At 44.1% G+C, this 22,425-nt stretch overlaps 1 protein-coding gene and 1 long non-coding RNA gene across 3 annotated transcripts in view; one reads left to right on the top strand and one right to left on the bottom strand.

Annotated features, from left to right (window-relative positions):
* Positions 1–11,981, bottom strand: part of REL (REL proto-oncogene, NF-kB subunit) — a gene marked incomplete at its 3' end in the record, with an annotated part of 52,400 nt that extends 40,419 nt beyond the window's left edge. The window contains exon 1 of one of the 2 annotated variants that reach the window (XM_083605203.1): positions 11,823–11,981. In XM_083605203.1, coding sequence (XP_083461329.1) covers positions 11,823–11,829 — 7 coding nt within the window. In that variant the 5' untranslated portion in view covers positions 11,830–11,981. The remainder of the gene's footprint in view (positions 1–11,822) is intronic. The other variant, XM_083605202.1, reaches the window with a different exon arrangement.
* Positions 1–22,425, top strand: part of LOC310758873 — a 536,128-nt gene that overhangs the window by 25,253 nt on the left and 488,450 nt on the right. The gene's annotated exons all lie outside the window — the stretch shown is intronic.

Here is a 22,425-nt window from a genome sequence, read left to right as displayed (position 1 = left end):
TTATCCTGATGATGACATCACCTGCACTTCACTAAGTCAAGAACCAGCTTCTTTCCAACCACTTGTTCTGTGGTTGGAAATTAATATCACCAACAGTGTGTGTACATATGTGCAAAAGCAGAACTCAGTGTTCAAAGACACAGTCCAAAGGAATAGCTCAACTGGTAGAGATTGAGACTCTTAATTTCAGGGTTGTGGGTTTGAGTCTAATGTTGGGCAAACGATTCCTGCATCGCAAGGGTTTGACCCCTTCCAACTCTATAACTCTATGTTCAAATTCATATTTACTTTGAAAAAAGAAATCTGTGCTTTCCCCATGTTCTTCAGGACACGGTCACCAACAGAGCAACTAGCAGAGCCCCATGCATGCAGCCTGTTAAGGCCAAATTTATACATTTCAGCAGAATCCAGTGATAAGGTACTGTACTACACCACTTAGGCTGCAGATCTAGGAAAGCAAACCATCAGGGAGGGGCAGAAGTTTTAAGGGCTGGGGTAGCTTCTGTTCGAATAGGCAAACCTATCTAATTCACATTTTCTGAAACAGTAATGGACCCCTGACCATTAGGTCCAGTCATGGCCGACTCTGGGGTTGTGGCGCTCATCTTGCTTTACAGGCTGAGGGAGCCGGCGTTTGTCCGCAGACAGTTTTTCTGGGTCATGTGGCCAGCATGACTTAGCCACTTCTGGCAAAACCAGAGCAGCGCACGGAAACGCCGTTTACCTTCCCGCCGGAGCGGTACCTATTTATCTACTTGCACTTTGATGTGCTTTCGAACTGCTATGCAAAATGAACAACATCTGCATTTTTTCGTGTTTTGCAGTGCAGTTCCCCAACCAAGTAAGGTGTACACAAAATGCACCATGGTAGGGCAAGGTGATCATCAACCGACAGGCATATATTGGTGAAAATAACATACAGAAACACATTCTATCTGGGGAAGTTGATTTGCAGAAACGTGAAAATCAGACGAAACCTCACACATACTGTATATGTAAATTGGGAGAACTTCCCACCAAATTTCAAACTGATGTGGAGATGAGGAATTTAATACTGGATCAATGAAAAATGGAGAAGCTTTTTAACGTGGCTTTTTTCTATTGCACAACCCTAGTGCTGAACGCTTGGAATTCACATGTCTGAAGCAAAGAGAGCTTTATTTCAGAGTATTTTGGAAACTTCCCCTTCTTTATCAATGTAACCATTACAAAGGGGCAATTAGCTAGAAACATATGGCTTTACTAGGAAGTTAGAAACTTCCCTTGTCGTTTGAAAGGGGGCGGGGACACCCTCCCATAACAGGCCGCTAACCAGCTTAAAATATATTGTCTGCAGTTGGAGATACACATCTTAATAGCGCCCATTCATTTGTCACTCTTCCAAAAATCCTGAAATCTGGTAGCTCTTTACTTGAATAAGCAGATTATACATGCACCCGGAACAAGTTCAATACAGGTTTGGTTACATTTTTGGAGTTCCTTTGTAACTGACTGCTAATTAGTGCCAGGAATACCGAAATGAACCTTTATGCAATCAACCTTTATGCAAGTCCTCTGAGGCACAGATTCTAAACCAAAGTTGCTTGAAGATACAAATTTTGATGCTACATGCAAAAATCAACCTTTGAATAAATAAATGTGACATTTCCCCAAAATGTGTTCATTAGCATTTTTTGTTTTTTAGAGGTTTTATTGTAAGGTGCTTAAACTGAGATACTTATTTAATGTGTGGATATTTGTGAACTATGCTGGTCTATGACCGTAATAAAGATTTGGATTGGATTGGATATTTGGGAAGGGGTTTAAGGGGGGCGGGGAATTAGTATCCACCCTATATAAATACGTCAATCTTCCTAAAATAAAAATGTCCTAAGGCACTGAATTGTACCTCCAACTGTTACTGGCTTTCCAGACCATGATGAGGAAATGGAAAAACAAGGTCAAAGCAACAGCTCAAAGTACCAAAACATCAGCAGAAACAATGAACAGCTTCAGGCAAACAAATTTGTACGGCAAAGGCTGTAGCTCAGCGGCAGAGCTCATGTACCTGTACTCAGAAGGCCACAGGTTTGATCCCTGGCGTTTCCAGCTCAAAGGACCAGGCGCAAAGGTGATGGGAAAGGTGATGCCTGAGATCCTGGAGAGATGCTGAGTAGACAATACTGAGCTAGAAAGACAACAGTCTAAACATTTAAGGCAGCCTCCCATGGTATCTAGTCAACTGAATTGCTCAGTATTGTCTACACTGACTGGCAGCAGTTCTCCAGGATGTCTGATGGTGGGCTTCTCCCAGTCCTACCTGGAGATGCTGGGGATTGAACCTGAGACCTTCTGCATGCAAAGCAGATGTTCTACCACTCAGCTATGGAGCATAGCTGTCAACTTACAGATTTGAAAATAAGGGACCAACAGCCTCGAAAATAAGGGACCAGCAGCCAAAATAAGGGATTTTTCAGCCACAGGTATGTTCAGATTCTGAGCCCCTCTGAGTCAAAGGCAGAAAGCCCAGCCAGCAGCCAAACGAAGCCTCAAGCGGTGGTTCCCACAGAGCAGCAACACGGCAAAGGGGATGCAGCAAGGGAAACAACCATCACCTCTCCGCTGGGAAGCGCTGAGCAAAGGTGAGTCCCCAGGCAACGCGGCTGATTTGATCGGCACAAGGCATGCAAGCTCCACCCCCCCAGTCATTCTTAGACTCCTTATTGGGTGAGCAATACAGCCAAGCAACACAGTTGGAGCCTCCCTGGCTGGCAGGGAGGGAGGGAGAGGAGCTGATTCCTTTGAAACCTGGAAATTTAAGGGACATCATCAATAAGGGACAGCAGTGGGACACAGCGCTGGCATAAGGGACTTTTCCGTCAAATAAGGGACGGTTGACAGCTATGTTATGGAGAGAGTGGTGGTGCTCAGCACAATGAAGAGATGCAAAAACGGACAGCAGTGCCCCTGATGCAGCAATGTTTATACTTGAGTGGAGTCATTTACAATCTATCCTGTAATGCAGCAAGGGGTTTAACGGTGTGGTGGCGACGACAAAGCTTCTGGCTGTGATTGGCTAAACCAACCTTCTGTCGAGGAAGCTGGGGGCTGGACATGCTAGGCTGAACTGATTTGGTTCTTAAGATCTAGCTCTGCTTTTCGACCTCTGTCTGCCACTGGGCTGCCTCCTGGAGTTCCTCTATTCCTAGCTAGCAGGATGGTGGAAGCTGTAGTCCAAAAACAGCTGAAGACCCAGGTTTGGGAAACCCTGCTCTAGAAACTAGGTTGAACAGAGAGTAGCAGGTGTAAAACGGGGAGTGTTGCAAGCTAGCCTTGCTGTCAATGCATCTCCACACTTAGGTCCTACAGAAGAGGATTGTTGGAAGGCAGTAGGCCTCTGAATACCAGCTGTGGGGAGATCAGTGTTGCACTCAGGCTTCTTGTGCATTAGGTTGCCTACTATAAGAACAAGGTCTTTGGCCCGATCCATTCTTACATTCTTAAGAGGCAGGACAGGCAAGAAGGGAGAGCTTCCGAAAAGAGAAGGAAGACGCCAATGGCCAACCCCCCCTCTCAATTTTACAGTATCTTATTTAATGGAGTCACCACCCTTTTGCCTCCTAGGAAGGACGTAATGGCAAAACATGATGGAGCCCAGGCTGGTCCCATTTTTGGCCAGAGCAGGAGCAACTGCAGGGAGCTTGATTCCCTTCCTCCCTGCCATGAACATAGCTGTCAACGTTTCCCCCTTTTTAAGGGAAATTCCCTTATTCCGAATAGGATGCCTCGGAATAAAGGGAAAAGTTGACAGCTATGGCCAGCTCTAGCTGCTAGTTGCTCTGGAGATTGTCTGCAGAGATTATAGGAAGCATACTCTGGCCTCCACCTCTGGCCAGGAGACCAAGGGCTGCTGAGAGGCTGCACCCTCCAGCTCCTAGGAAGACCATCATGCCAAAGGGGAGACCAGCCTGGCAACACCTGCTGGGAAGAGATGGTGCAACTGCTCTAAGGTTTGCTGTGTTCTCCTCTCCCCATTCCTCCTTTCCTATTGCATCTGTTGGTGAGCAATATTAACAGACCCCTTTTAACCCTCTCAATGTCCATGTAGGATAAAAGGTAAAGGTAAAGGTACCTGTTAGGTCCCATCACGGACAACTCTGGGGTTGCGCGCTCATCTCGCTTTACAGACTGAGGGAGCTGGCGTTTGTCCGCAGACAGCTTCTGGGTCCTGTGGCCAGCATGACTAAGCCACTTCTGGTGAACCAGAGCAGCACACAGAAACGCCGTTTACCTTCCCGCCGGAGCGGTACCTATTTATCTACTTACACTGGCCTGCTTTCGAACTGCTAGGTGGGCAGGAGCAGGGACCGAACATCGGAAGCTCACCCCACGGGGATTCGAACTGCCGACCTTCTGATCGGCAAGCCCCAGGCTCTGTGGTTTAAACCACAGCGCCACCTGCATCCACCCCATGTAGGATAGCATTGTTGAAATGTGGTTTATACTCTAGTAGTCACATCTGCATATCAGTTCTGGAGTCTCGGGGAAACTGTTGTACATGGGAATCCCAGGAACTGAGTGATGATAATTAGGTTCCAAAGAACCAGGTGGAGGTATCAAAAGAAACTCATAAGAAGCTCAGAGAGATCAGTGATCCTTATAGGCCAGTATTGTCTACACTGGCTAGCAACAGCTCTCCAGGGGTTCAGACAGGGAGTCTCTCCCAACTGGAGGCTGAGATTTTGTACTGCTGGCAGAGAACAATAATAGACATAATTGGGGGCAAATACTGCACATAGTCATAGTCAAAGGGACCCAAGTTCCTCAATGAATCAGTATGATACGAGAAAGAGAGAGAGAGGGGGGGGATACATGATGATAGATATAGATAGATATAGATAGATATAGACAGATATAGATAGATAGATGATAGATAGATGATAGATAGATGATAGATAGATGATAGATAGATGATAGATAGATATAGATAGATAGATGAGAGATAGATATAGATAGATGAGAGATAGATAGATGAGAGATATAAATAGATGATAGATGATAGATAGATAGATAGATAGATAGATCATAGATGATAGATAGATAGATAGATAGGTAGATAGATGATAGATAGATAGATAGATAGGTAGATAGATGATAGATAGATAGATAGATAGATAGATAGATAGATAGATAGATAGATGATAGATAGATATAGATAGATGATAGATAGATAGAGGTGATGATGATAGATAGATAGATAGATAGATAGATAGATAGATAGATAGATGATATAGATAGATAGATGATAGATAGATAGATGATAGATAGATAGATAGATAGATAGATAGATAGATAGATATAGATAGATAGATGATAGATAGATAGATAGATGATAGATAGATAGATAGATAGATAGATGAGAGATAGATATAGATAGATGAGAGATAGATAGATGAGAGATATAAATAGATGATAGATGATAGATAGATAGATAGATAGATAGATAGATAGATAGATAGATCATAGATGATAGATAGATAGATAGATAGGTAGATAGATGATAGATAGATAGATAGATAGATAGGTAGATAGATGATAGATAGATAGATAGATAGATAGATAGATAGATAGATGATAGATAGATATAGATAGATGATAGATAGATAGAGGTGATGATAGATAGATAGATAGATAGATAGATAGATAGATAGATAGATGATATAGATAGATAGATGATAGATAGATAGATGATAGATAGATAGATAGATAGATAGATAGATAGATAGATAGATATAGATAGATAGATGATAGATAGATAGATAGATGATAGATAGATAGATAGATAGATGATAGAGATGATTGATAGATAGATAGATAGATGATAGATAGATAGATAGATGATAGATACATAGATAGATGATAGATATATAGATAGATGATAGATTTGGTGGCATTTTGCACAGACCCCCTAGCAAAATGTCATCAACCACAAATCTGAACAGAAGCGCCTTGAAAGCAATAGTCCACTATTGTATACTTCAACCACTCCCACATATAAATGGTACTTGGTAGCAGCCAGCAACCTAAACTGCACGTCTAGTGTTACTTTGTGAAATTTCTAAATGGAGCAGTGAAGAAAATAACAGTGGAATGAGGATCTCCTTCCCGCCCCCAAAACAAGTGCAGCGTGTGATATTCATTTGCATGTGGTATACCTGATGTGCAAAGAACTTTGCATGTTTACAACAACTCTTACAAGATATGAGGCAACGTGTCTCTCTGAGCAATTCCACACCTCCTACCCAGAGGTTAGGGTGATTTAAAAGTACTCCCACCACAACTAACAACCTGGCCCTGTCATAATTTGAGGCGTTTTGCTCATCGGAGTGATGGCGATGATGCACAGCACGCTTGAGTTCTAACCCCCACCCACAACATGTGAGGAAGTTAGCATTGTAGTTTGTGACAAGGGTTAGGCTGAAAGGCTAGATATTTTTTAATGCCAAGAGGTAAAAGCAGTGCATCTCTGCTTCAGAAAACTGTCCTTGTTTTTCCTAGCGAACTTTAGAAAGGGGGGGGTGGAAACAATCCTGGTGAATATGGAGTGTCGTTTTTTTCCAGAAGCTGGGGACAACCCTTTAGAAACAGAACAAAACACAGCTACAAAGTGCAGTAACCTTATTCCTGTCTGAAAGAAGGAAGCAGTGCTATTAATACACTCATTCAAGCACTAATTCTCAGGGCAAACAGCTGACATGCTGCTAACGAAGGCTGTGGATATAAGAGTGCCTGGCCCTTTGGTGTTGCAATTTGCACGATGCATTTAATGCGCTTTGCTGCTTGTGAGCCTGTGTGCGATAACCTGCTGCATCTTACGGATAGAAGAGGCAAGACAAAAGCACTTTTAAATCGTTTTCACCATCGAAAAATGAGAGGCGCCGTGGCTCAGGTAGGGTGCCCAGGTCTCAGGTATTAGACCATATGTTAGCCTTGCAGGATGGAGCAAAATCTCAGGATGAGGGGCTAAGACTGAGGATTGGCTTAAAAGCATAAGAGCATAAGAAGCACCCTGCTGGATTGAACCAAAGGCCCACCTAGCCCAACACAGCTCAGTTGGTCACAGAGCTGTTAGCGCCAAGGTTGCAGGTTCGATCCCGGTATGGGACAGCCACAAATTCCTGCATTGCGGGGGGTTGGACTAGATGATCCTCAGGGTCCCTTCTGACTCTATAATTCTATTATTTTCTTCCCCAACCAGATGGGAACACCCACAAACAGGACATAAAGCACACCACCACCCTTCTGTTTATCGTCCCCAGGAACTGGAATTTGGAGGCATATTGATCCTAATACTGTGGGTAAGATATTGGCTTCGTAAGATTGCCTTATGCTAAACTCCCTGACCCACCAGTTGCCATCCTATGCCTCCACAGCTAGGTTTCATCCTTATGAATATAGCTAAATATATTTCTGGAACTTATGTTTGTACCTGTGCGTTGTTGTTTTGTTTTGTTTTTTGCTTGTTTTAAACACCGTATTACTTGACTGATAAATTGTTTTGTTGATTGTTTTGTAAACTGCTTTGTGACCGTCTATGGTGAAAAGCGGTCTGTAAATATTGGAAATAAATAACAGATAATAATAATAATATCAAAAACAAAAAACCTACCCTTCACTAAGCTCCTCTCCTAATTTGCTAGGCATCACCCGTCATCTCTCAAACTTCTTCCCCTTAGATTCTCAAGGTCTGAAACTCCAGGAAACCTGGACAGGGCTTAAAACTACTTGGAAGTAATCAACTCTGACGCCTAAACGCTAAACCTTTCTTATATTCCCAGAAGTGGAAGAGACGGCTGGGATTGCTCAACGGCGGGGGCCAAGCCCTCTGCTCACATCTACCAAGGGCTGAGTCTCCAATTTTTTTGGGGGGGGGGACGGGACCCAAAAAACAAAAGCCTTGCTTCAAACTAAATCCTGAACTCACTTTTTACCTCAGTCATTCCGCAGGGCTTGACAGCAGAGCCACACCCTTCCTGTAAGGCGGGGGGAATAATACACTGATGCATAACCAAAACAAAAGCATAAAGTTAAAGCAGCCGTCCTCCGCCGCTCTGAGACTCAGCTACTTCCTTCATGAGGCTCAGTTACTTCCTACAAGGTGTTTCGCCTCTTCCTCTGTGACACTGGTTCCCTCACCTTTTTTTGTTCAGAGCTGTTGCGTCAAGTGGCGGGCAGGGTGAGGCTGGCGGGGACGACACCCTCTCCAAATCCTCTCCTACTGCATTAAACCACTGCCTTCCTTATTTCTCTCACAGCAGGCAAGTGGACTGGCAGGAGGCAAATCTCCCACACAAGGCAACTGGACTGGACAGCATCAGCAGAAAAAGGACACTCTGTTATTTTCTGACTTGGTTTTCATGAATTGGTGGCAGTCATCAAGTTATTTTGCTTCTATCCAAGCTGGAAGCCATCCACGGGGTTTGTTTATTTACTAAATTTGTATACCGCTCTGCAGTTCACAACACAAAACTACCATTAAAAAAATTAAATACACAATAAAAACAAAAAACATGGGGCAAAAGGCCAAGGATAAAACATAAAATACCTACAGATGTAAAAGATAGAGGCGGGTTTGCCCTCCCAGACCTTAAATTGTATTATGAATCTGCTTGTTTGGTATGGATCAGGGACTGGATGAGATTGGATAAGCAAGAGGCATTAGAACTAGAAGGACACGATAACAGATTTGGGGGTCACGCATACTTATGGTACGGGAAAGGAAAGGTTCATAGAAGTTTTTACAACCATATAATCAGGAAATCACTAATGAGAGTATGGGAGAGATACAAAAACAAGGAAAACCCAATAATCTCCTGTCCCCAACACATTTAAAATGGCATCAGATGCCAATCAGCCAACGAGGGACGCTGTCGCTTGGCGCCTAAAGGTATATAATAAAGATGTATAATTTAAAAACCGGAGGAAGGGAGAGACAGCATTTATCTCCTGCACACACTGTAGAACATCAGATGTGCACAAATTTCTTGCGAAATTAAATTAAAAATTATGGGGTTTTTTTTCCTCTTGATCGTTATCATCTAGCATTTGCCACAAGACATCTGGTCTGTGTGACGAATACCAAGTCAAATGAGTGAATCCTACCCAGACAGAGTCTGGTGACGTGAACTGTGATGCCTCATAACTTCATGAATTTCTCTAAAAGTCAGAAAGCATATTTTACCAAAGGTTCATAAGCAGGCTGTTTGTATCCTCATTCCCAAAGACTTGAGATGAGTTGTTGTTGTTGCGCCAGTTGTTGAGCCCTCCCAGCTCATCAATTGTTGGCTTATCGATACTTTTCATTTGGTGTCCTTACTATGTAGTATAAGACATTTAAAGTCCACAACTTTCCCAAATGGCTCCTGTGAACTGCAGCTTTGTTTCTAGGAAATGTATGTCCTCAATCTTGAGAATGGTATTTAGGCAGAAGGTCAACAGGAGAGCTTTACTTGGAATGCAGTTGAGGAAGTATTAAGGTTTCATTGCTGATTGATCTGTTGTTGGCTTGACAGTTACTGACTTATCCTGCTATGAACCTGAGCCTGCATAGCCAATTATGGCTTTATATTTTCTAACCTCGCTCTCTTCATATTTTCTCTTTTGCATTCAAAATAATAAAAATTAGAAATGAAAACATTACACGGGCAAAGCTGTGGCTTGGACTGAATTATTTCAAGCTGTGTTGTTGTTGTTTTTGAAATCAACCACATGGACACGTAAAGGCTGCCTTTCCAAGTATGTATATACGGAAGTAAATTCCCTTGAAGTTAGTGGCAATTCGATGTAAGTAAATGTGCCTCTCCACACACCAAGTGAGGGGAAATCCTAGTTGATCCCTTTTCTCTCTGTGGTATGTAAATACATGTCATTAAGTAAAAGCCAAGTGATGGGAAGAAGAGATTTAGCACAGCAATAGCTGAAGTCAGGCAGTAACCACAGAATGCCAGCACTGCCTGAGGAGACTGTCTCAACATAGGAGGGAGAAAATATATTTTAAAGTGGGTGGAATACAACATGCTCCGAAGGCTTGCTCTTGCACACGGACAAGGTTCTAAAGAACATTTGTTGTACGAATTGACAAGCAGCAAAAACTACAGCAACAAAACTACCAGCAAAGCATTTCTCATGGGGTTATCAGCGTCCATCCCTTTTAAAATAATGTATGCCACATTAATTCATTGTTAGGGATGCAGGTGGTGCTGTGGGTTAAACCACAGAGCCTAGGACTTGCCGAACAGAAGGTCGGCGGTTCGAATCCCCACAATGGGGTGAGCTCCTGTTGCTCAGTCCCTGTTCCTGCCAACCTAGCAGTTCGTCAAAGTGCAAGTAGATAAATAGGTACCACTCCGGCGGGAAGGTAAAAGGCGTTTCCGTGCGCTGCTCTGGTTCCCCAGAAGCGGCTTAGTCATGTTGGCCATATGACCTGGAAGCTGTACGCCGGCTCCCTCGGCCAATAAAGCGAGATGAGCGCCGCAACCCCAGAGTCGGTCACAACTGGACCTAATGGTCAGGGGTCCCTTTACCTTTTCATAGTTATAGTTATAGTTATAGTTGTCATTCAGTGGGGGTTGGACTTGAGGGAGCTGGTGGCCACACACGTCTCAGAGCTGGCTGTTACAGCACAGCGGCAAAAAGAGCTTATTCTACACTTAAAATCCCTGCTTCAGTTCAGGAGGTGGCCTGTCCGCACAAACCCCTTACCTGCAATGAGGCTGTGATGTGCTGAGTCTGACCTGCCTTACAGGTAAGGATTACGAAGATAATGCATGCAAAGCACTTCCAGGTATCTAAAGCGTTGCCTAAATGCTGCAACAGCAAGGAGCCTGGAGGGCTGGAGTTGACACATCCCTGCCTTAAGGAAAACCTTCACAACAGCCTCCTGGATCAGGCCACTGGTCCATTCAGCATCCTGTTCTTCTCACAGTAGCCAGACAGATTCCTGTGGGAAGCCTGAAAGAATACTCTAGGGCCCAACAGCACTTGCAGTTCTCAGCTACTGGTATTCAGAGAAATACTGCCTCGACTTTTGAGGTAGAGCCCAGCCGCCACGGCAAACAGCCACAAGAGACGGTGACACCATTTTTAAGGCTGTGAGAAGATGCCACGAGCCAAGTTTCATCACCAAGCACTTCATCTCCAGATCAAGAGAAGCTACAGGTGCTTAATGCTGTGAACCCCCCTGAAATCTACAGATGAATTATTATTATTATTATTATTATTATTATTATTAGCCCCCTGCTTTGCCTCTGGCTCTTGTGCTCTTCCACAGAGCAAGCCAAACACCTCAGTCAGGAGAGCAGGAGACTCCTAACCTCACGGTCGTGGGTTCGAGTCCCACCGTCGGGCCAAAGATTCCTGCAGGGCAGGAGCTTGGACTAGGTGAGCCTTGCGGTCCCTTCCAGCTGTGCAGTTCTGTGATGTGGCAACATGAACCGCTGCATCTCACAGACGGCTTATCGGCCTTCAAAGAGCTGTGCTTCTTTCTTTCTTTCTCTCTCTCTCAGACTGAGGTGGGGAAAGTGTGTTTGCGCGTGTGTCTGCTAACATGCCAAAAAAAGAAAAGAAAAAAGTTCTGAGTCATACCACCTTCTTAGAATTTATTTCCATTATTACTCCAGCTCAGGTCTCTGGCAGAGAGAGAGAGAGAGAAAGAAAGAGAGAGAGAGAGATCTTTCCCAGCGGGGACATTGTGCGCGCAAAGCTTGGGTTCCTGCCCCGCGGAGATGCGCCAAAAAGATCACTTCCAGTGAGCACTCAGGGCTGATTTCCTTCAGATCACTTACCAGCCATGGCGCTGCTTCCTCCCGCTGGCGTTGTCTGCCCGATCGGGGATTGCTTTTTGCAAAGCTGTCCGTCTCGCAGGCTGCAGCTTGCGCCTTCCGATGTTTCTGTTTCTGGTCTGGGCTGCTCTCGGCGGACTCCAGCTGCTACTACTAGCTCTCCACCCCCCTACCCCGCGTAGGGCTGGGAATTTCCCCCGAGTGATGACGAGCATTTTGGAGGCTGGCCCCGAGGTGACGTACTTGCCCGCCTCCTTCTCCAAAAGCGCTTTAGACAGACCCAGAAACCTCAACACCTCCTTGCTGCCTTCTCGCTTTGCGTGTCGGTGAGGTCAGAACCCCACAGACCAGCCCATAACCTTTCTTTTCTGAATGTCAAGTTAGGGGAGCCCCCCTTTGTGATCCTCTCCCCACCCCCCACCCAAATTAGCTTTTAAGCAAATATTATAAAACTCTGGAGTCATCATGAATGCTTAAAATGAGAGCAACCCTTTCCCCCCCCCCCACCCAGTGGGGACAGAAATCCATTTCTGCTTATGTGGGGGGCAGTTGAGCCAGGAAAAAGAAAGGGGTGGCTATTTAATTTAATTTTTATATATATTAATATTATTATTATTATATTTATTTATTTATTTATTATTCGCCAACTGTAAAGGAGATGAATTTATTTGACCCTATCTACATCAAGCTATATACTTATCACCAAACTCCGAATATAATTGTACATTGTATTAATTAACATTATTTTTTTAATATATTAGTGGCCATGTGATAATTTCAGCTTGTAAATTTTATTGTTTAATGTCTTAACTTGTATATTAAGGTACTTTTGTAGCTTTTATAAATGTTTTAAGTTTGTTGTATCAATCCAGTATATTTTCTTTGAATTGTTGAATGATTCTGTGCACATTGCGGCAGCCTTTGGCTATGTGCAATAAAACTGACTGAGAATTTATATTCATTTATCCCACCCTCCAGAATTTCTCCTCCCAGGGCAGCTCACATATTGCATTTGACCACATTCAAATGATTAAAAAATACCAATTAAAATAGTAGCACCAATAGAAGGCAACAGCAGCAGGAGAGTACATTTTGCAGCTTGCATTGCATCCTTCAGTAGCTGGACGGCAGAGTTATTTTATTACTGATTCCCAGTGTGGAGGGAGACTTTTGGAGTGATCTTGCCTCTACACTTGTGCAGCTCCAGTTGGAGGTAACCCAGCGCAGTTACCAAGGATGTTTTGTGAGATCAGTTTCACTATATACAATCAGAGGATGTGGACGAGGTGGCAATGCATTGCCGCCCACCCCCGTCACTCCCGGCTTATCAAATCTTGCAGACAGGGAGCCAACTGGTTGGTTCTGGACCCTTTAAAATGCAACAGCCAGTTGCCAATACCCCCATTTAGTGGGACGCAAGTGGTGCTGTTGTCTAAACCACTCAGCCTCTTGGGCTTGCCGATCAGAAGGTTGGCGGTTCGAATCCCCGCGACGGGGTGAGCTCCTGTTGCTCGGTCCCTGCTCCTGCCCACCTAGCAGTTCGAAAGCATGCCAGCTCAAGTAGATAAATAGTTACCACTGCGGCGGGAAGGTAAACGGCATTTCCATGCACTCTGGTTTCTGTTGCGCCAGAAGCGGTTTAGTCATGCTGGCCACATGAGCCAGAAAGCTCTCTGTGGACAAAGGCCAGCTCCCTCAGCCTGAAAGCAAGATGAGTGCCACAACCCCATAGTCACCTTTGAGTGGACTTAACCGTCCAGGGGTCCTTTATCTTTACCTTACCTTACCTCCATTTTAAAGGAAGGTGGTGGAAAGGACCATGGTGGGGCAGCTGCAGGCGTTCTAGGAAGACACAGATTATTTACATTCATTCTGTTACAAGAATTTTAAGGTCATATATATATAAAAAAAAATTCATAACTGTATATATAAATCACATGTCTGAAACCCCACAGAACAAATGGACCTCCAATATTTCTCTGCAAGGTCAAAGTGGGAAACCTCCCCATTGTCTCTTTCCTCACAAATCCTGTCCTCACAAATCCTGTCTTAAGGGCACATTCAAGATATGAACAGGGTGTGAGCCTGTGACCTGTGACCTAGATTCCAGAAACAAAAGAGTGGCCAAAACCCAGATAATGCAATCGGGTAACTTGCCAGACAGGAGATAAACAACGCACTCAGATTTCTGTTGTAGACCGCCTTTTCTGTGACGTAGATATGATGTATCGGGGGGGGGTGTCTTGGGCTACACCCCTTCTGTGATGTTACGTATGATGTTTCTGGGGGTGGTCTTGGACTCCAGGGCGGGCAATTTAAAATGTCTATATAAGGGCTTGCACGCATGACTTTGGGTCCACCTCGTCTCTCCTGAGTGTGAGGGGAGCACCCTGTTGCAACAGTTAATAAAAACCAGGCTTACTAGCTGCTTTGCTTCTCAATATTCTCTGGTTGGTCTCTGTTATTTTCTCCTACCGATAGAGAACCTAGAAAAGGACTCTATATGGGCTCTTGGGTACCCATATAGGGAAAAGGAGCAGTATTTTTCTTATAACAATTCCAATCTGGATCCAAGCCTGGCCATGGAGCTGAGTCGCCCCTGGTCGCCCTGGTGGATGACCTCTGCGGACATTGTGGGGAGTGAAAGCTTGCTCCTGGTTAATCCACGACTGAATTATTATTATCTGGGGACAGCTGGCAACTGGGGGGGGGGGGGGAGAGAGAGACTGATCCTGGCAAGAAACTAATCCTGGCGTTGTGCTTATATGCCTTTGAGAATTGCAACTTGATTTGCAGAAATCTGGAGGTGATGCAACATCTCCTGCTGTTGTCTGAGGATCAAGATGCTGTTAAAAGGCCCAGGAGCAGGGAGCCAATGAAAGAGTTAGCAGCCTCTAGCTCTCACTTTGCCTCAAAACCCTCAGTTCTTTGAAGTGTGACAGTGACCTTTTTTAAAAGAAGAAGAAGAAGAAGCTGTCAAAGGTGACTCAGTGAGATAATAGTTAGAAGATGGACATGCAAGTCCCTTCTTGGGATGACATTATCACACACACACACCCTTTTTTTGTTTGTTTGTTTTAATCTAGCAAGTAAAAAGAAACCACAGCCTGTGGCTTTGCTCTTTAGAGATGTGCAGCTGAAAGGCAAGAGTGAGAAAAGATTTGGCATTGCACAAGATGCATTGCCAAAGAAGCCCATGTCACAGTGGTCCTCTTGGCTTCCATCATGGGATTGATTATGTTCACACTGGTAGTTTTCGAAGGCACATCCGCACAACATTAGCCGCAATTCATATGGTCTATGGTCTGTGTGTGTGGTTTGAGAGCTGCACGGTCAGGGAAAAAACAATGCGGTCGAGGGTTGTAAAGACTGCAGAGAGAATAATTGGGTGCACTCTTCCCACCTTGGATCAAATCTATGCTTCCAGGTGCCATAAGAAAGCTGCAGAGATCGCGCAGGATAGTGCGCACCTTGGAAATGATCTCTTTCAGCTCCTGCCTTCTGGAAGAAGGTACAGTGTTATAAAGACTAGGACTAGCCGCCTGAGAAACAGTTTCTATCCAAATGCAATTTTGGTTTTAAATGCAGTGTAAGGTAGTCTCTATGGGAGTATATTGTATTTAATTATGGGGTATCAGAGTTTTTAGGGGGTTAACCAGGCTGGGACAGCTGGAATAGCAGGCCTGTTGGTTTTTGAATGTCTGATGTAGATTTTTTCAGTTTCATTGTTCTGTATGGGACAATGATAATAAAGATTATCATATCGTATCGTCATTTCTGGACAAATACTGCTCTTTGATGTGTGTGCTTTTCTTCTCAAACAAGCTTCAATCCAAGTGGTATAATGCGAACCTGCCCCCTCGCAGCTGTCGCACATGTGCAGAATGGAGCTTCATGAGGTTGGTGGGTGATTGCATGGGTGGAGAAACAAGAAAGTTTATGTGCATTGGCTGGAGACATCCCTGTCCCGTCTTGAAATGCAGCAGGGGGAATTAACCTCACAAGAAGATCAAACCCATCCATTCTGAAAGAAATCAGCCCTGAGTGCTCACAGGAAGGACAGATCCTGAAGCTGAGGCTCCAATACTTTGGCCACCTCGTGAGAAGAGAAGACTCCCTGGAAAAGACCCTGATGTGGGGAAAGATGGAGGGCACAAGGAGAAGGGGACGACAGAGGATGAGATGGTTGGACAGTGTTCTCAAAGCTGCCAGCATGAGTTTGACCAAACTGCGGGAGGCAGTGGAAGACAGGAGTGCCTGGCGTGCTCTGGTCCATGGGGTCACGAAGAGTCGGACACGACTAAATGACTAAACAGCAGCAATATAATTATAACATAACATAACATAACATAACATAACATAACATAACACAACATAAATTACTGGGACTTTTGATGACTGATTTTCAAATATGCTTTATAAACTTCATAAATAATAAAGATGAAGCTTTTAGAGATTTCAGAGCATTGTCTTCATTAAATCCTTATAACAACCCTGCAAGTCAGATCAGTCTAATTGTCCTCATACCGTAAATCGAGAGCTGAAGCTAAGAGATAATTGTTTTCCAGAAACCACCTACAAAGGCCAGATTCAGTCCGGGAATTCCACATTTATAGCTCTGCCTCTTATCAGCTACCATCACTTAGTGTTCCCAGTTTACAGATGAGGAACTGAAAAGGTAGAGGCTTGCCAAAATATACACAAGGCCAATTTAACTGCCGTAGCTTCTCTCAAACGCTGTGCCCACAAGAAGGTGTTTAGTGTGTATTTGGGTCACTATTTCTGTGTGCTTGTTTGTGTTTCTCCGCCCACACATAAGCACTTAAAAATTTGTACCTCCCAAATCTGTCTTGATGTTTCCTATCCACATTCGTGGGGAGATGATATGCACTGATTTTATGTGTTTTTGCTCCCTCCGCTCAGTTTAGTACAGGCATCCCCAAACTCAGCCCTCCAGCTGTTTTGGAACTACAATTCCCATCATCCCTGACCACTGGTCCTGTTAGCTAGGGATGATGGGAGTTGTAGTCCCAAAACAGCTGGAGGGTCAAGCTGGGGGATGCCTGGTTTAGTACTGCTGGAAACTTGAGGTCTGTTGTGAACATGCAAGCAGGTATTTGTTTTTATGCATTGCATGGAGAAAGTGGATGGAGAGAAGTTTTTTCCTCTCTCTCTCTCTCATAACACCAGAAGCAGAATGCTGCAAAATTCAGAACATAATATAATGGTGAGAATAGCATAGAAAAACTCATTACATGGAGCACTTTACAGTAATTCAAACGGGATGAAATCAAGGAGGTGTGTGACACTGTGGCCAAATCAGACATTGTAAGAAACGGGCACAGCTGGTGTTAGGAGGCAAATGACCCCTCTTCCAGTTACTAACCATCAATTCACTAGCACTACTCTTAGCATATTCTTAATATTCCTCAGTACTGCTGTTTGGCAGTATTGAGAGTATTGGCAGTAAGGAGGAGCTGCTTGATGAGGGGAGATAAGGCTGAGAGCATCCCATGTGCCTTATCCTCTCTGAGGTGGTCTGAGGTGAAAATGTAGTCCGAAGCAAACACACTGTTGCTGGTAATAATCCTGAGGTAAAAGAATAAGGAAGGAAGGAAGGAAGGAAGGAAGGAAGGAAGGAAGGAAGGAAGGAAAAATGGGTCTGATAGCTCCCAGTGATGCGCAGCTTTAGGAAATCAATATACAAGGTTTGGAATAGATATAAAACATTGCTAGAACGCAAAACCCCATGGTGGCTTTCACCATTGGAGGCCTTTGCAGTAAAAAAGAAAAACATGGGAAGTGATGGGGCAACATATAAATACTTGTTGATGGAAGTGGACGATAAATTAAAGTTAAAGTCATTTGAAGAGTTGAGAGGAAAGTTAACTGATTGGTTGCAATATCACCAACTGCAAGATTTGTTTAGAGAAGACAATAATTGTTGTTAGCCGCCCTGAGCCCGGCTTCGGCTGGGGAGGGCGGGATATAAATAAAATTTATTATTATTATTATTATAAAAGAAATGGGTTTGGAAGCATCAAATCAAAAATAAAGACAGAATTGTTGAGCAGTAAAAGGAAGACACTGTCAAAAATGTGTAAGTTATTACTAGAGAGGCACACAAAAGATGAAGAGGTAAAGAGTGTTATGATTAAATGGGCCCAGGATTTGGGACATAATATTGATTTTGAAAGGTGGGAAAAATTGTGGACAAAAAAATAAAATTAAATTTAAAAATTTATTGCAACTTCCAGTCTGGTTGCTGTTACCCATAGCACCATCCAATCTTTGTACAAAGTGTTTTGCGTATTTTCCAAAAAGAATGAAAGCAAGGCTGAACCTGGGTCAGGAGGGATAATTTGCTGGTCGATAGAGGAAATTTCTTTGGGAATCTTGACCCAGAAGTCATGCAGGGCCACCACAAGTGATAGATAGTATCTATCTTCCCATTCCTTGCAACCTTGGCACCAAGTGGCCAGTAGTTCACTGTTATACCAATGCTGTTTGGCAGGGATATAAAACTGCCTGTATATTAACTTCAAAGCTATCTCTCTGTTCCTAGAGGAGGCGCTCCTGAGGGGAGACTTGGACCATATCAAATTCCACCCATCTTCTGCAATCACGTGACCAATAGCTTTCCCCCAGACTTGACTGATGGTGCACTCCAAGATTCTGAGGCAAGTAACTTATATAAAATCAATATTATTGAAAAACATTGAAATCACTCAATTGTGTGTGTCTGTGTCTGTGTGTTTGGTTTTAAGTCCTGGGAACCGTGTACCTGATTATTTTTCCTAAACAGGTGCAGATTGGCCTTGAACAGAAGCTTGGCATGTCAATACATGTCCATGTCATATATGATACGATCTCTCATAAGGACAACCGACAGAAAGGATGGGAAAACAACCCGTTATTAATGAAGCAGAGGAAGTGATGAGGAGAGGGATATTTATAACAGCAAACAAGTTTGAGAAAATGGGAGAGTCCCAATCAGGTTTCTTGTTCCTCATAGCCCAAAAGCAGCAGAGCCTTAAACGAGATCAACCTGTGAGTTTATAGCTCAAAACATGGCTAAGTGTTACCTAGAAACAGAGAAAGCAGTCTTATAGCAGGCTATTTCATCATCTGCCCTCTACTGCATGACAGTGTCACTCCAATGTCTAATGTACAGAGATCTTTCCCAGGCCAGCTTTGCTGCCTAAGAGCCTTTTAACTGGATAGGATAGGATGGATGGCGGCTAACAGATTGAGGTTGAATCCTGACAAGACAGAAGTATTGTTTTTGGGGGACAGGAGGCGGGCTGGTTTGGAGGACTCCCTGGTCCTGAATAGGGTAACTGTGCCCCTGAAGGACCAGGTGTGCAGCCTGGAGTCATTTTGGACTCACAGGTGTCCATCGAGGCACAGGTCAATTCTGTGTCCAGGGCAGCTGTTTACCAGCAAGCTGAGACCCTATCTGCCTGCGGACTGTCTCGCCAGAGTGGTGCATGCTCTGGTTATCTCCCGCTTGGACTACTGCAATGTGCTCTATGTGGGGCTATCTTTAAGGTGACCCGGAAGCTATAACTAATCCAGAATGCGGCAGCTAGACTGGTGACTGGGAGCGGCCGCCAAGACCACATAACACCGGTCTTGAAAGACCTATATTGGCTCCCAGTATGTTCCCGAGCACAATTCAAAGTGTTGGTGCTGCCCTTTAAAGCCCTAAACGGGCTCGGTCCTGTGTACCTGAAGGAGCGTCTCCATCCCCATTGTTCTACGAGGACACTTAGGTCCAGTGCCGAGGGCCTTCTGGCAGTTCCCTCACTGTGAGAAACCAGGTTACAGGGAACAAGGCAGAGGGCCTTCTCGGTAGCGGCACCCACCCTGTGGAACGCCCTCCCACCAGATGTCAAAGAGAACAACAACTACCAGACTTTTAGAAGACATCTGAAGGCAGCCCTGTTTAGGGAAGCTTTTAATGTTTGATGTATTACAGTATTTTAATATTTTCTTGGAAGCCGCCCAGAGTGGCTGGGGAAGCCCAGCCAGATGGGCGGGGTATAAATAATAAATTATTATTATTAATTATTATTATTATTATTATTATTATTATTATTATTATATGAAACACGTCCCCTTCATGGATCACTGCCTTGCCGTGGCAAAGGGGCTTGAATAACTCAGAGAAGCTATGAGCTATGCTGTGCAGGGCCACCCAAGATGGACAGGTCATAGTGGATAGTTTTGACCAAATGTGATCCACCTGGAGCAGGAACTGGCAAGCCACTCCAGTATCCCTGCCAAGAAAATCCCATGGACAGTGGCGTAGCGTGGGGGGTGCAGGGGGGGGCCGGCCGCACCGGGCGCAACATCTGGGGGTTAGGGTTAGGGGGCGCCAATCCACGAGTTAGGGGGCACAAATCCACGGGTTAGGGGGCGCAAATTACTTGCCTTGCCCCGGGTGCAGACAACCCACGCTACGCCACTGCCCATGGACAAAGACAACAGGCATATAAAAGTTATGACGCTGGAAGATGAGCCCCTCAGGTCGGAAGGCGAACATGTGTTCTCCCAGTAAGCTATGGGTTACCCCATTATAAGGGAAACCTTTTTGCAAATTCCCAGCTGCGCTTTAGCAGAAATGCTCAGAGTTCCAGGTTCTTCAGTGCAGTGCAGTATATTTATTGTGAGTTATATATATACAAATATATACAATAATCTCCAGGCTATAATACACGAGCAGTTCATACAGAGTACCTTGCTGCACCTTAAGGCAAATAGGAAGACCTTTCTATCTCTCTCTCTCTGACCACACTCTTCTACACCACCCAATTACTGCTGGACAGGTTTCCCTTTTAAACCGATGACAGCCAATCAACTGACAGCACATTGCTGCTGAGTCTTTCTGACCCAGCACTTCCATAGAAAGTGGGTCAGCTAGTTGCATCCGCTAGCAACCTCAAGCCTGCAGACTTACTATCTCACACAGCATTCTGCAATTCCCGACAAACTTCTGGGCAAATCCACAGCAAGCATTTAAAGCACATTCAATGCATATTTAAAGCACACGACTTTATTATTATTATTATTATTATTATTATTATTATTAAATATATATATACACCGCCCATCTGGCTGGGTTTCCCCAGCCACTCTGGGCGGCTCCCAACAGAATTAAAAGCACAATAACACATCAAACATTAAAAGCTTCCCTAAATAGGGCTGCCTTCAGATGTCTTCTAAAAGTCAGATAGTTGTTTATTTCCTTGACATCTGATGGGAGGGTGTTCCACAGGGCGGGTGCCACTACCGAGAAGGCCCTCTTCCTGGTTCCCTGTAACCTCACTTCGCACAGGGAGGGAACCGCCAGAAGGCCCTTGGAGCTGGACCTCAGTGTCTGGGCTGGACGATGGTGATGGAGGCGCTCCTTCAAGTCCTTTACCCAGAAAAACCCCAGGAGCCGTCATTTACCCCTCACAAAGCTACAATTCCCAGCAAGCTATGCCATACAATTCCTTATCAAGCTAGGCTTTTCAGGATTCTTTGAGGGGGGTAACTCATGAGATTGGAAAGTATGTTACATGTGCTTTATAATGAGGATCTGCCCACTGTGTCCAACCCCAGACAAACAGCAGGGTGGAGACCTTGCAGGGGCCTTTCAGATAAGAATCACTGTGTGTGCGACCCTGTTTCTGTATATACAGTGTTTTTTTCTTTAAAAAAATATGTTAAGGCGTACTCTCATTTTCCTACTCATATTGAAATACTGTCCTTCAATGAGGCCAAAATTAGATTCACAAAATGTTTAGGGTACCCCTGCGTCCCCCCAGAGAAAAAAAACACTGTGTAATATATTTTATTTAATGGAATTTGTAACTTAATCATCAGAACCTCTGAGCAGTTTACGCAGCATATGGAACATACTGATAAGATCATATATTAAAAGCAAGTTAACCTAAAAGAAAATCAAAATGAAAATAAAAGCAGCATTTTAAAAATAAAATATTTATTATTTTTTTTTTTAAATTAAAAACCCTATATTATAAAATAGTATTACATAGCTTTGTGAGCTTGAGTAGGGTGCACGGAGGGGGGGGGGAGTAGGCCAAACGCCGAGACCCTTTGAACCCCTGGATTCAGCAAGTGTTAAGATATAACCGAGGATTCGAATTCCTGAAATAGCCAGGTTAGCTTCCTGGTGAGGAATAATTCCCTCAAAAAGACTTTGCAGGGCTTGTGAAATATACTCAGAGTCGCAAAGTGATTTCATGCTCTTTATTCAGCTCATAGTGGTGAGGAGGAATGAATGAAAGTCCCCTCAAAGTATCTGCTTTATATACATTATTTACACAATGGGCTGCACATGATTGGCTAATTCCGGAATTCTACTGTAAGCCAGGTTGTGGATTCACTTCTATCTGGAGCATGATTGGGTGGTTCCTGCCAACCAATCATACTGCTGCATTGTTCTAGCACCAATCAGACTGCTGCATTCTGAATCCTATTGTTCTAGGACCAATCAGACTGCTGCCTTTTGGATCCTATTCAACTCAGTACATAACAGTTTGTGTGTATGCGTAACTGCTTGGGGAGATGGCACGGAGTGAGGAAATGGTCGGTG

This window comes from Podarcis filfolensis (genome assembly GCF_964270895.1).
Source record: "Podarcis filfolensis genome assembly, chromosome: 3".
In the NCBI taxonomy this organism is placed as follows: Eukaryota; Metazoa; Chordata; class Lepidosauria; order Squamata; family Lacertidae; genus Podarcis; species Podarcis filfolensis.
The sequence above is the reverse complement of the archived record's forward strand: the minus strand, read 5'-3'. Positions and strand labels throughout refer to the sequence as shown.